The 15344-nt window shown below is 40.3% G+C and overlaps 1 protein-coding gene across 4 annotated transcripts in view; it reads right to left on the bottom strand.

Moving 5' to 3' along the window:
* MARCHF6 (membrane associated ring-CH-type finger 6) overlaps positions 1 to 13688 on the bottom strand; it is a 50738-nt gene extending 37050 nt beyond the window's left edge. For 2 of the 4 annotated variants that reach the window (XM_055704573.1, XM_055704575.1), the window contains exons 1-3: positions 13567 to 13675; positions 8539 to 8638; positions 7604 to 7677 (exon numbers count right to left, since the gene is read on the bottom strand). In XM_055704573.1, the coding sequence (XP_055560548.1) occupies positions 7604 to 7677; positions 8539 to 8638; positions 13567 to 13585 (193 nt within the window). In that variant the 5' untranslated portion in view covers positions 13586 to 13675. Of the gene's footprint in view, positions 1 to 7603; positions 7678 to 8538; positions 8639 to 13566 lie in introns of all 4 variants that reach the window. The other 2 variants (XM_055704574.1, XM_055704576.1) reach the window with 2 other exon arrangements.
* Positions 13689 to 15344: the final 1656 nt, after the last annotated feature.

The raw sequence follows: 15344 nt of genomic DNA, 5'->3' as shown, positions 1-15344 counted from the left end.
AAAAAGAAGGGAAGAACACAGAAAGCCAGTATCAACATGCAGAAGTAGTCAAAGAATACAGACAGTCTGGTGCATTTCAACAACATGCAGATTATCTTTGACACAAAGTAACAACAGAACAGTTACAGTAAGACAAATAGTAACTGGTTTTAAATTTCAAAGGTTCTCACTTGTCAGGTATTTGGCAAGGAACTGGAATTCGTAAAAAAAAGGACTCAAAATAAAATACTAGCTGCCAATAAAACACTAGTTGTGAGAACACTGAGCCCTAAACTGAAAGCAGGACACAAACATATTTTGACACTGCCTACCAATTTACAATTTTCTTATTACAGAAAGAGATCTAGTATATAATTTGGTAGTGACATAGAAAATGCCAACTAAATATTTACTAACCATCTCTCATCTGACACTGAAAAAACATTCCGGAAAATTACCAGAGGAAGCAAGCAGACCTTTGTTAAGGGTACTAAAAGAATACCTAACTAGATTATATTCGTTACGCATTTGTGGTATCACTCAGGCAAAAGCAAACTCAACAGGTACTTCGAGGCTTATGTTTTTCATTTTCAAAAAATATATCATGATCAACACTTTGGAACTGCAACAGAGGCTACAAGGAAAACATTAACTTTGCATTAATGATTTATCTTTGTTAGGGGAATGTTGCGAGAGTTTAGCTTTTAAAAAATGAATCCTTCAGGAGTTACTGAACACTCACACAGGGAATTGTAAAAAAGAATGCCCATACTAACTCAGTAAAGCTGAAGTGGTTATAAATATTAGCACCATTACATACTTTTCTAAAGGCTTTAGGATGACAACTGAGCATTCAAATAAATGCACAATGTGGCTACTACTCAGAGACAACAAGCTACATCCCCCAAATTTTAACAATTTGGTGATTTTTGGATCATTTCAGGAGCTGGGGGGGAAGCAGGTCTAGGAGGGAAGATTGGTGTTTTTCTCCTGCTTTACCACACCTCAAAAAATATACAGCTTCTACTACTAGAAGCTTTATACCATGATGATATGATAAAGTCTATGTCTTACAACATTTGGGTGGGTGAAATGCAAAAATTCCTAGCACAACAGGAACCCCTGGTGTGGAAGCACACTGCAGCACTGAAGCTTGCTGCCAGTGATTTTCATGGCTAATCGCCCCCACTTGTGTCTGTCATCTACTGCCATTTTCTCTCCACATTCCACCCCCTTTTATCCACCCACCACCACCACCACTGTGAGGCCTGAGACTTTGACCCCTGCCACCGTACACATCCTCTTCATTCCCTTTTCCAGTTGGCCTTCTTCATTCTTCCTCCACCCGTTAATTCCCATCCCAGTAATCTTTCCTAACTCAGTTTGAGAAACTGATTTCCTGCATTATTTACCACAGTTGCTCCAAATAAACATCTCCACTAGAGGCCAGTTAAAGCAACACTTTTTTCCTATTACAGCACAAAATTCATACAGACCTTGACTGAGCTTAACTAGGTTTTCACAGCTTGAAGTTCAACTTCTTTGAGCTGTCCAGGCATGGGAAAACTACTAGAAAGCTTTTTGGATACTCAGGTCACACCTGTGCAGCGTAACTGCTGTTTTACTTGTGGATACTGGATTTGCAGGGGGGTGGTGGGGGGTGGGGTTTTGTAAGCCTAACATTTTCAGGAACAAAAATATTAATTTTATTTCTCCAAAGCAGACAACTCAGAGCAAAAATCTATTATACTGACACAAAAATAAGGTAGGAAAAACACAAGGCTGTCTTTTGACATTTTCCTTCTCCCAGAAAAAATAAGGAAGAAAGCAGACAATAATGATCAGTAGTTTTTAGGGAAACATTTTGTTAATAGATTTCAGCTGCCAAAAAAATCTAGAACAGGAAAGTGGGAAAAAAGTTCCCAATGCTCTAGCTTACCAAAGTGATACCTTTAAATTTATTACAGGAAGCTTTCTCATCATTCCCATTTCTTCAGAGGCTATTTAGTACAAACATCACACAACTTTACTTTGACAAACACAATGGGACAATCTGCTGAACCTGAATGCTGTTATTCCCACCAAACTCACAAAGAAATAAAACAAACTAACACCTTCAATTTAACCTCTCTTTCCCAAACTTTTCAAAGTACCAAAATTTAATCCAAATGAAAACTATATTGCCAACACAATTTCTCTTGCAAGGAGACAAGATATTAGTCATGACATGAGCTGTACAGAAAGGGGCTGTTATCAGAGCAGTATCTAAGCAGTAACAGGGCCTTTTTGAATACCTGTATGTTCCATTATGATAAAGTAAGATGTAATGATAATTATAAATATTAGCAAAACTGGATAGTTTCAGACTTCACTTTTGTTGCTGGTATTAAAAAAAGAAAAAAGAAGCAACATCATCAGAAGTACTGGCACTCTCTGTAGTTCTAAATGCCAGCTGCACAACAGAAAAAATGACCAAGACAGAGAGAAGACCAGGCTCTTCCTAATCTTGAAATTCTTTTCCTCCTTTCCAGTCCCACACTGGCAGGAGAATCCCATCACAAACCCACATCCACAATGAATCATCAGCATGTACAACTGGTCCCAAAGCAACAGTCCAAGACTTTCCCTGCCTCCTAAGGGCTTACTCCCAATGAATGGGAACAGGTTGTGCAGGTTTAAATATGTTTATCTCCCCCATTTATGACTATTTCCACCACAAGGTAAAGAGTGGATACTTTCTGAAGCATGCGCAAACATCTGCAGAAAAGTCAGATATATGTGATCATTATGAACTAGTATAAAATACAACAGAAAGCAATCCATAGGTTTCATGTTACTGTAGTAGTATTCAGTAGTATTTTGAAAACGCAAATCTTCCCCCTGGAAGAGAATAAAAATTCTAAGTGCATTTTCCCAGTGTATGTTACACCTACAGATTTCATGACTCTCACGGGTCCCTTCCTATAATGCATCACCTTTCTTTTCACTTAGGGAAGCAGAGCTGCAGAAAGACGTTAAAAAAAGCAACAGCGTTCTGACATATGCTGTATCAAACAAACCCTACCACTATTTATTATGAAGGCTCAAATTTTTCTACTAGTCTTCCCCCTCAGCTGTCACAATGCAACCATATCCTATTTCATTTCTCACTCTTTCCCCATCCAAGTCAGCCTCTTTATTTGCCCATAACCTAAATCTGTGTATGTCTAGTATGGACGCAAGCAAAATGTCTTTCTTTCATCAGGTAAAACTGTCATTTAGCTTCCTTCACAGAATCTCCGCACTTACAGTCCTCTTACCCATAGATTTTCTATTTACTATTACATTTGCAAGCCATTTATAAGTATGTCAATCATCCTTGTGCACTTATGAAATAAGACTATAACACTCATAAGTAAAAACCATGTGGTTTATAGCTAATGGGTCAAAGCACTGGTTTGGTAACACAGGAGTTGTGAGTTATTTAGGTTGGACTATATGATCTTCAAAAGATCCTTCCAACCCAAACCATTCTGTGTTTATGTTTCATACTCTCGAGACACACACAGACTTTGCTCCATACTGCTAAGGTAAAAGGAGAAAAATGCCATCCCTTCTCATGCAAACCAAGGGTCTAATAAAACATACGAAATGACACTCATATGTCTCTCAGTTGTGTGTTTACTCTGCAACCTGGAGCTGGCAGCAGACATGTTGAATTCTGTGCCTGCATGCAGTATTTTACTTCAGAAGTTTATGTTTTTCCAAACCTGACTTTTTCAAAATGCCTGAACTATGAACTACTGTTAAAATCTGTCAAAATGAACAAGTAAAAAAAAAAATAGCTCATTATATCCTTCAACAAAAATCTTAATTACTTTGAATGATGAGCCCAATAAAACAGGTCACTCATTTTAGTATAATTACACAGCTTCTTATAATTTTGTACAAAATTAAAGATCCAAAAGTTTGGAACTTAAATGTTACTACAAGCAAACTATAATTACTAAGCAATGGTTCTTGCACAAGTTACTTAAATATGAATATATAGTTTAGTATTTTAAAATTATGTGATACTCATTTTCCTTTGCCTTAAAAAAAATAATCTATGAACCATGAACTCTTTCACATTAAGATAGATATGCTAGTCACATTGAGAAGTTTTTAGGCCAATGAAAAAAATACCAAGGCTTGTGCATTAATTTAAACAAAAATAAGTATTTAATATGAAGAATCTTAGTGTGCTATAGGATAGCTTAGGAGCTCAATCAATGCAAATTCAAGGGAACAAATAGTTCCTGTTCCAACAAACTTTCCTATCAACAGTTACACATGAACAAAGGTGGCAAACACCAAGAAACAGGAAGAACAGTAACAAACCACGATTGTAACAAGACAAACAGTGAGGTCCAAATGCATGCAAGCCTTGAATTAGTATCTTTGCATGCATAAATCAAAAGCTTATTTCAGACTATAATAATTTATAAAACAAGGAACAGCCTACTGAAATGGCTTCCTTCCATTTCACAATCTTTGTGTTAACTAATCTTGTGACATTGTATCAAACACCAGCAATGCGGCTGCTTAGGAAGCAGAAGAATGAACCCATCCCAATCTCCAGCCAAAGACCATGCTAGTCTACTTCCATATTTGTATTTTTGAAAATATTTGTTATTGTTACCTTCTACGGAAAAGAAAAATTTTGAAAACTATCTTCTCTCGGGAAATACAGCCTCACTTTCTTTCATGATTCAGTGCTTATAGATGTTTAGTGTAACATCAAGAAAAGTGCATGCCAGCACATGACAAAGAAAAGCAGACGTGGGGGGACAAAAAGAACACAGTAGCTGCTCTTTAAAAACTTGAAAAGAAAACAAGTAAAAAATGAACAAGCACCACGACAGAAAAGTCCAAAGCTACTTTTAATAGCTGTATTAATTCATAACTTGAAGAACTGCAGAAAAGCAATGGTCTTTACAACATAAAATTTAGCTTCAAAGCATGCATTTGAAAAACATTTGCCTACACGACTAAACACTTCTAGAGAACGATGCTGTTACTCAATAGAAAAATTACTTCCTTTGTACTCCTGCCAAGATGCAAGCTGAACCTTCTACTTTCTTCCTTCCAAACCATGAGTAACTTAGTGGGTCAGGTGCTAAAGAAGTCACAAGATGTTACAGAACTTAAAGAATACATGCACTAGGAATATTTTATGAATACTCCATATGCAAAAAATTATACTAGTAAAGAAGCATTTTTGACAGAATGACAGCAACAGCTTTAATAAGCAAGCCAAGCTAAAAGAGGAGTTGCTGGTATTACTGAACTATTATTCTCAACTTAGTGACTGTCCACTGAAGCCCCGATACTAATTATGTACATGCGTTTATTCCACCACATCCCATAGTGAATTAACTTATCTGAGAGTGCTTGTAACTTGGCATGGTTATAGGACAGATCCAACTTTGTTTTGGATGACTGTTATATACATCAATCCCATCTCTGCCTTAGAATTCTATCTCCAGCACTTGTGACTCTTTCCCAGCTCCCACAAGCAGATCCATCTTTCAGACTGGACAGCCACATTATCTTCCAAATAAAGAGGGCTAAGAGCAACTGAAGAAACTGTAACTGAGCGAGTGTTGGGTGTGAAGGAAACAATGAAAGAAGACACGCTGGGGGGAGAGGGCTGGAGGAATCTGTGCTAGGTACCTGACATATGCTATCACTGTGTGCAGCCTGGTAGAATAGAAAGCACACTATAGCGTGGAAAGCAAAGAAGCAAACGTTATCAGCTGAGGGTGCTCAGTCTGGGGAGTGGCCAGTGTGCGACAGGATGATAAACAGATCTTTGCTAGAGGCTGAACGTGGAGGGAGCACTTACTACACAGAGAAGAAAGAGGTTCCTTATTACCAGTTTCAAGGCTCCTATGACAAACAGTAACTTGTTAAACCCCAATAATTCCATTTTGTTTTCTATGTGTCCATAACCTGCAACTACATTACCAGCTGTGCTGGTAACAGCTATGGCAGTCAAGGATTAAACTTCTGCAGTGTAACATATATACAGTGTACTTCATTTAGAAGTTTTTATCCTCCTTTTCTATATCCTAAGGAGAACACTACACTTTTGTCTTTCTTTTCTTCTCATACAAAACTAAAAAGTCCTCTTTCTTCCTAACAACTAGTAAATCACTGAAATACAGTCTTCTAGTCTTGCATACTAGATTCTGTAGAGGACCTCACAGCAGAAAACCATTTTGAAAAAAGCTAATTAGCTTGTAGGAAGCTCCAGAAATGGGGATCACTCTCAATTTTCAAAGCTTCCAAACAGAAGCAATGTAACAACTTTATAAAAATGTTTATAAATAAAACCTGCAAGCAGATAAGATCCCTCTTACATGTCTTATACAGGTCTCTGTACTATTTAAAAAGAATAACCTGAAAGTGTTCCTGTGACCAAAATAAAATATATTGTTCTCCTCACAGTGGTAAGACAGAGTTAGTATTCTACATTTCACTGCTGATCATTTAAAGTCTAATGTGTTTAATTAGTCATTGGCAGAAATGGAAAATTCTGATTCAATATATAGAAGAAATGTATTTTGTGTTCCAAAAATCCTGTAATACTCCTTAACTAAGCGATCTGGGTCCTTACCCTCAGTTTTCTCTACCAATGTACAAAACTAGTAGAAAAAACCAAAGGCGGCAAGGGGAGCAGGAGATGAGATGAGCAGTCTATACTTCTAACTGGGACCAGCTACTCTGAAAAGGAGCTTTAATTTTTATTGTACCACACACCTAAAATACTCAAACCTCATCATCTTTCCCAACTACAGTGCAGATAATTATTTTTTTCTAAACTGAGAAGTTACGTATTTGCACCATGAAGAACTGAGCTCAGCAGCTGTAAAGAAAAATAGATAGCACAAGAACCACTTTACCTGTTGAACAGGCAGTAAGTTGGCAATGCTAAATAATGAGCCTAGCCTGCCACCAAGCCAAAGGACCTCACTTATTTCTACTACTATCAGTTAAAATGTAATTAAGAATCCTCTTGGAACTATATAAAGATACAGTCATTCTTCATCATAAGTTGCCTAATTTAGTTGAATCTAACATAAAAGGCAATGTAATACCAGGTAGTTACTGTATCTTGACTGAAATGCTAGTGGAATAATTATCATTTGCATTATCTGTCAATATAATTTGAATTGAAATGACAAGTCATATGGTAGTGTTACAGGTGAATATTTGAAATACAACTGAAAACCAGTTTTCCAATTCGAATTTTGCTATGGTTTCACCTTAACATTCAGACTTTCAAACACTCATTTATCACTGAAGCTGGAAACAAGCCATACACTAATGCTGGCAACAAAAGAATGGGACTGAGGCAGTGAGAAAAGGTACAGAATACTATTTCTTCTATGGCTCATGCAAGATTATGGAACAACCAGATTATTCATTATGTAAACAATTCACAAGTCTGCAATAATATGCATAAGAAGTGCAATTCAAACAAGAATATATAAGTTAAAACACAAGTTTGGATCTATCATGCTGAATGAAGAAGTAATCACTTCATACATACCAAGAGAAAAAAAAATTTGAAAAGATAGGAACAGTAAAACATACTTACTTGGTGTGAAAGCAAATCTGTGCTTACATAATTCACAGTATTCTTTTCTGCTGTGTTTAAGCCACTGAACTAAGCTGCAATAAGAAGTGATCACATTAAAACACACTATTACATCTCTCCACATTATACCTTCATCATGAAAAACACACCAATTCTGTTCTCAAACATAAATCAGGGTATTGGTACTATCAAGGATGACTTAAATTAGCACATTTATTAAATGTTTTTAGGCCATCAAGTAAGTTCCAAAAAGTAAAAAAAGGTAAGCTATGACTAACAGCAACTCTTCAAATATATCACATTATTGACAAAGTATGTTCTTTGAGTACGTTATTGAGAAGGCTAATAAAGCATATATCCTGACAGAGACACCCACTAGTGACACCATTCCTTCTAAATCTTAGCTGAATGCATATGTGTCATATCTTGAAAGATTTATAACTGTTGTATTTGTGAAAATTTTAAAATTAATTATTAAAATACCATCAAAAGGAATGTATTCTAGACCAGAATTATAGTTTTCACTTTAGCTTTTCCCTGAACAAACATACACCTCAAGATGACCAAAAAGTACTATGGTATTTTTATTTCTTGCTATGAGGTTAGATGTTCTTTTTATTCACAACTACAAGTGGGCACAAAAAGCCCCAGTGTACTCATTTTTCTGCTTAGTTTTCATAAAGCTGACATATCAGCAGAACCATAGTCCTAAACACGATTATCAGTACTTTCTTTTCATATCTAATGATAAATTAATTCTTTGTGAACTGTAATGAACCATCATGTAAAAAACTTCAAAATCCCTAACACATTTCCACTGAAAATTGGGTTTTCTTAGTAGTCAACCTGAAGACTTAGGAAGTATTGTTTTTAGAAGAATGCTGATGTTTTTGTTGAAAAAAAATTTAAAAAAAACCCATAAATACAGAACTTACCATTCCTGATGAATAAATTTAATACTGCCAGTACACACACATGGATGATAGAGGGGTTTCTCAGGAGTTCCTTCAGACCGACAGACTCTGCATATATCTGCTGACAAGGACATAAAGCTTATTACACTACTGCTCAAAAGAACTGAAATTTACAAGACAAATTATACAATTAAATTCTAGAAACTTTGCCATGTAGCAAAATGAAGCCAAAATAAATTGAAAGAGGATTAAAGACAGATTTTATCTGGTGCAAGACAGGAAGACTGAGAGATCACCAGAAAACCAACAAGAATGTTATCTGCCTGATCATGTTATAAAAAAACCCAAACATGCTGTCTTATATTTTTAAGATGTCTAGGAAACAGACATAGTAGAACTACACGCAGAGGTGCTCTTTGCCTAAAAAAGTTTTCACTAAAACATAGTCTGTTAATAATAATCTTCTTGAAAGCAGTGACTTTGAAACAGAAAAATTTCATCTGAGTTTTGAACAAGTTGAAGACTGAGCAGAAGAGATTCGCTGGTGCCTGACAATGACTTAAATTTGTCACCATTTGCTACTCTTGAACCTAACATGGGTGTCCCTTGGTGCTCTTATGAAAGGGGAAAAAAACCCTGTCACAATAAACAGAAATAGGTGTTTTGTGAGTCTGCTACCAGAGTCGAAAAAAGCCATCCATTTAGCAGTCTACAGTCTAGTCACAGGAGGGAAGACATCTTCTATTTCTTATTTCATAGTTTCAATGGGTCCCGCACCTCCTTTATGTTTATTTTTGACATTTTCTTACAATTAAAGATTGCAAGATGTTTTGTGGACAAAGAAGCAAGTGTAGACCTCTCCCTCTGAAGAACAAATGTCTATTTTAATATCATCTGGTTATACAGACCATTTAAACAGAAAACTAAATATAAATAAAAATGAAGTATTTTACTCGCTTATTGAGATGAATGGTATAGTCCTATTACTCCTCTTTTTACTTACATTAAGGAAATGAACATAAAATGTTCATTTTTACAGAAGATTTAAGTTTTGGATTTTCTCTTTAGTTAATTATTTCTCTATCAAACACCATTCAGCAAACCTGCAAGACTAACACATCTACATCAGAAATCTTTGTTATAAAAAACAAACTTGAAGTACTGACCTAAGAACACTGAAAATATGCAGTTTCAAGCCTGAATCACCTATCTTTGTTCTTAGTTAATTTTTGGAGATTTCCACATTTTTTAACAAAAAGTTCCAAAATGTTTTTCTATTAAAAAGTCACAACATGACCATATCCGTGGTTCACACAACATTAGAACAGTTTCTACACATAAAGCACAAGAATTCAAGTGATTCCAAAGAAAATAATTTTTCTATCCATAAAAAGAGGTTTCAATTCATTCATGCAGGCCTAAAAGCTAGAATTAACAGAAACATGTATTCAGTATCATGCCAATGATGCTACAAAGAGACATAAAGAGCACTTCCATCACAGCCATACTGAGCAATGACATATTGCTGCAAACATCAATAATCCCTGGTTTCTCTGCCGTCAAGAACAACTAGAACCACTACTTCACCTAACAAATCAGTCTTTTACTATAGAGAGCATTTAAGATGGCTGCACAAGACAGGCCTCTTCAACTGACAGGCATGCCCACCTTCCTCCAGCACTCCTTCAAAGAGAGCTATTTCACTACAGTAAGTTGACAACTTCGTATGCTGGATCAGCTGCATAAAGGGTCAGGCAAGCTCTACAGCCAGCACACAAGGCAGAATGTAAAACCGCTACTATAAGAACACTCTGGCACCAGCAAGTTAAATGCACACTGTTCTCCGAGAGGCCCCCACAGCTCTCTGAACCTGCTCATTAATGGTCCGTTGGCTCTCACAGCAGACTGTTCACTTATTCTCAAGTCTGTCAGGAAAACCATAATTTGCTTTACCAAAAGCAAATTAATTCTTTATTTGGAAGAGGATTTCCTCTGTTAGCTTACTAAAATAAGTTAAAACTAAATATTTTTTTCAAAGGCTAAGACAATTTCTAGATATTCCCATTAGTTTTATAAATCCAAATAAACATGAGTGTAACAATCTGGAGCGTTAAGCAGCCAACAGCTTCAAATCAATAAACCCCGCTGAGGGTCAACATTTACCTTATGACCTACTGTAATGTTCAGAGGGAATTCCACTGTGTAATAAACACTGATTTTCTACTTGCACACACACTTTGTATCCCGTTCTTCATGCATGCATTTTGGAAAGAATGGCCTTGGGTAATACAGCGGTTTTTTGTTCCACTAGAAAATGATTCTCTGCCTATCACCTCTCTAACAGAATGTTCGTCACTAACATCCAAAAGTGAAGATTGTTATTTAGCAACTGTCACAGTTTAACCCCAGCTGGCAGCTAAGTACCACATAGCTGCTCACTATGTCCCCCCTCCCCCCCAAGATAGGGAGGAGGAAAGGAAAAACCTGTGGGTTGAGATAAGAGCAGTTTAATAACTGAAATAAAATATACTACTATTACTAACAGTAATAATAACTGGAATGAAAAGGGAGATAACAAAAAGAGAGAACAATAAAACCCAAGAGAAACAAGTGATGCACAAAACAATTGCTCACCACCCGCTGACTGATGCCCAGCCAGTCCCAGAGCAACCATCAGCAGGCTGATCAGCAGGCCCCAGCCAACTCCCCCCATATATATATAACCGAGCATGACATTCTATGGTATGGAATATCCCTTTGGCTAGCTAGGGTCAGCTGCTGTGGTTCTGCTCCCTCCCAGCTTCTTGTGCCCCTCCTCACCGGCAGAGCATGGGAAACTTGAAAAGCCCTTGACTCAAAGTAAGTACTACTTAGCAACAACTAAAGCATCAGTGTGTTACCAACATTACTCTCTTACTAAATCCAAACCACAGCACTGTACCAGCTCCTAGGAAGAAAACTAACTCTGTCCCAGCCAAAACCAAGACAGCAACAAACTGATTTAACCGGAGAGAAAGAGGAGCACCTCTTACCAGGAAAACCTGGTATCTGGCGCCTTCAGGTGCTACAGAGAAGCAACTCTCACATCCATTCAGAGGCAAAGCAGCTGCAGCTACCCAAAATGCCTCTCTCATCAGAGCTCCCACCATCCAGTTAAGTTTTCTGCAATGCAAGTCAGTCAAGCATGAAACCCATGAGAAACACAACGGCCATAACATCGTTAATAGGCTATCAGTAGTTACAAAAGTCCATCTGACACTTTGCAGCAGCAGTACAGGCTGCTTTTTTTTATTATTAGAGCATATATATAGAGCAACATTATTAGAGCATGGATTTCCTCTTCCTTAAGGCACTAACACAATGTTTTCTGCTACCAGTGTTTGAAGCCTTCTAACCTTGGTAAGTCTCCTCAGCGTTCTGGCAAGTGTCATGAAACTCTTAATAGTAGGAATTGAAGTTTGAAACTGTAGCAGTTGTGACTTTCTAGTGGCACTCACGGAAAGTGAGTATATAGACTAGTTACTTTCATTCTACTACTCAGAGATTTTGAGGGTAACGTTGATAAGATTACAACATAATATCTAAGGCTACATATATATGTTAAAAGACCACATACAAACACTTAGATGTATAAAATCAGAAAAGTCCAAATTCCAAGCAGAGACTGCTGGTCTACAGAGGCATGACAGAGTGCAGCAAGCAGTTCTAAAAGCTGTTAGATTTTAATAACACAAAATATTTTGATAAGCCATCTGTTTTCACAGATACTAAAGATGTCAACAGCACAACTCAAGGGTGTTGTTTCTACAACGGTGCCATCTTATTTCATCCAGTTTCACATTTTTCCAGTTTTTTTCTTTTGAATCCTCTCAAGCTGGAAAATCAAGTGCCACTAGATAAAAAGCTACATTCAAAATGATGCTAAAGTAACGAAAGCCAAGACACAAAACACTTTCCTTGGAACTGTCCTGCTACTGCAATATCTATTTGTAGTTATAGCTTAAGATGATAAACAAAGCTCAAATACTGCAAGAAACAAAGCACGGCATACATCCTTTATTTATTTTTGTTTACGCGAGGATACCAAGTCCTGGTTTATGAAAGTCCTGCATCATCAGCTTGAACTGCATATCTCCTCAACATCAATCCAGCACCGCAGAAGTGCTGACAAAACATACCCACATTTGATCTCAAATAAAGCAACGCCCATAAAAATGGAAACTACTAGACACTGCAAAAACATGACTATAATCTCTTTGGCAACTTCTTTTTTAAAATGAGGTAAGTTACTACGTATCGGTCTCGTGTAGAAGAGACAGAGAAACCTAACAGCTCCTGCATGTTTTTACAATTTCAGTTTTCTAGCGTACATGACAAAGTTAACGTTGCGAAAGCAGCAGCAGCTGCTGAAGCTGCTATTACTGCTCAGCTTAAAGTGGAAATTTAAAACTCGCCAAGTTACAGGACCGGGTATGCCGGTGTCTGCCGGCCAAAACAAAACTGGCCCCTTTTGCACGCCTGGGGGCAGCCCCCTCCTCACGGCCCCTGCCCCAGCCCGCGCCCCCCGCCTCCTGCTTCCCGCGCCGGGCTGCCCCTTCCCCGAGCCCCGGCAGGGCCCCGCGCCCCCGCCGAAGGCCGCAGCGGGGGCAGCCGCAGCGGGGGCAGCCCCAGGCGGCCCGGCCCGGCCCGCAGCAGCCCGGCGCGCGGGCGGCCCCCAGCCGGGTGTTACCACAGCACCGCCCCCCCTCCCCCGCAGCGCCCGGCCCCCAACGGCCGCGGTTATGTAAGGGGCACCCGCGTGCGCGCCAGCCCGCGCGCGCCGCCCCCCGCGGGCCCGGCAGTGGCGGAGAGCGGGGGGGAGGGGGCCGGGGTCGGCGCGGGCACCTGCAGCCCCGGCACGCGGAGCCCCCTCCCGACGTCAACAGACCCCGGCCCGCCCGGCGGCTGGCGGGCCCGGCGGCGCTTCCCCCACCCCTCCGCCCTCCGGGGCGGCCCGCGCAGGGCCCCGCGCGGCCGGGGCTAGCGGCGGGCGCGGAAGGAGCGCGGTACCTTCCTCGGCCGTCTCCATCTTGCCTGGCTGACGCAGCGCTGGCCCGGCGAGTGGTGTGACCGCGGGGGGCGGGGCCGCGCGGGCAAGCGGTGCGGGCGCCGTAGAGACCGCACCACCGAGCCGGCGGGGCCAGAGCGCCGCTCTCGCCGCGGGCGCCTCCTGGCGGGGCGGGAGGCCCGGGAGGCCCGGGGGCGGGGGCCCGGGCGGGGCGGGCGGCCCGACGGTCGCTGCGGCGTGACCGCCCCCCTCCGGCAGCGCGTGGCCCTGCCGCCGCTCCGAGGAGCGAGCCGGCGGGGGGCGAGCGGGGACAGGGCGGTTGGCGGCCGTGGAGGCGGAGGGACCGGCAGCGTGTAGGAAGGGCAGGGAAGCCGGGCAGTGCACGGCTAAAGCCGATGCTGAATTCTCCCCCAGACCGAAGGGAAAGGCCGCGTTCTCCCTGGGTGTCGGCCAGGCTTTGTGGGGCCGGTGTGGCAGTCGGGGGTGCCGAGGCCGCGGCCTTCTCCTGGCCCTGGGAACAGTCCCCTCCGTGCAGGAGGCAGCGGTTACCGGTGTGCTTCTTCACATCGCAGCTCTCCTTCTGGAGCCTGGAACGTCCAATAGAACTAATAAATTCTTCAGTAAACACAAAAGTATCTTTCCGCTTAATCACTTCATGTTTTCAGTTCCTGCTGGCCTAAGTAGCGGAGATGAGGCAGCGACAGTGAACGTTAAAACTTTGTACTCTGCTGGGTGTGCAGAAAGTTATTGGGTGGTCTCTGGGGAGCTGGCAAGGATCTTACTAAGGGAGAACGCAGAAGTTCATTTCATTAAGGGTAAAGAGAAAGTCTAAACTGATGAAATGCATGCGCATGTGATTTTGGTTTTCCATTGCGGCAACTATTTTAACCCCTTTAGTCAACCAATGAGTCACAGCAACTTTCAGCTCTTTCTGCTGTATGACCCTTCGTGCCCAACCAGTCATTAAATCCTTTGCATTAAGGCTCTGGCCGTCACATCAGCAGCAGAACGGATGGTAGTTAAAGCCTGGACTTAAAGTGCAGAGGTGGCACATGCCCAAGTTACAATTTTAGACCTCTTCCCCCACCCCCCTCCCCACCTTAACCACGTTAGTACCCTTCAAGATTACCTTCTTCAAGCTGGTGGTATATACAACACTGGCTGGTGTAAGCAAAGGTACTCAGGAAAATGTCTCCAGCAGCTGTACAATTAAAGTGCTGCAATAAAACACGTGTGGGCTACGCTATTATATTCAGCTCTTCTGTGTCCTCCCTCTCAGAAAGGCAAGATGAAAAACTCCCGCTTATAACTTAAAGAAAAAAATCAGTTTATTTTAAAAGTAAGCTCATTTTCATCTTGACAAATTATCTGGGCTTATTAAAAAAGTGCCAGCATAGTACTGAGGATGAGAAATGCCAGTATATTCAATTTGTCTGAATGAGGGAAAATCCACGAGAACAATGAGACATGGGTCACTTCAATTTCCAAGTACATTTTTAATTTCCCCTCTTTATTTCCCAAACATGTAACCATTGTTGTTATTCTGCTGTGATAAATACAAATTGAATGTCGTAGAAAAGTCTCTGAATTATCATTCATATTCAAAAGACCCTGGCAGGATTAATGTACATAATTCTCCAATTTTGGTCTTTCATGGTAGACTTTTTAAAATTAGATGAAAGCTTTTGCTCATTAGATGAAATGAGTTGTTATATGTTGCTAGTAAATAATTTCTTTCCTCTCTGTAACTATCTATTCAGTCATTTAAGTTACCTAACAA

This window comes from Falco cherrug, chromosome 3 (assembly GCF_023634085.1).
Source record: "Falco cherrug isolate bFalChe1 chromosome 3, bFalChe1.pri, whole genome shotgun sequence".
NCBI classification, from domain to species: Eukaryota; Metazoa; Chordata; class Aves; order Falconiformes; family Falconidae; genus Falco; species Falco cherrug.
Note: the sequence above shows the minus strand (reverse complement) of the source record. Positions and strands in the feature narration are given on the sequence as shown.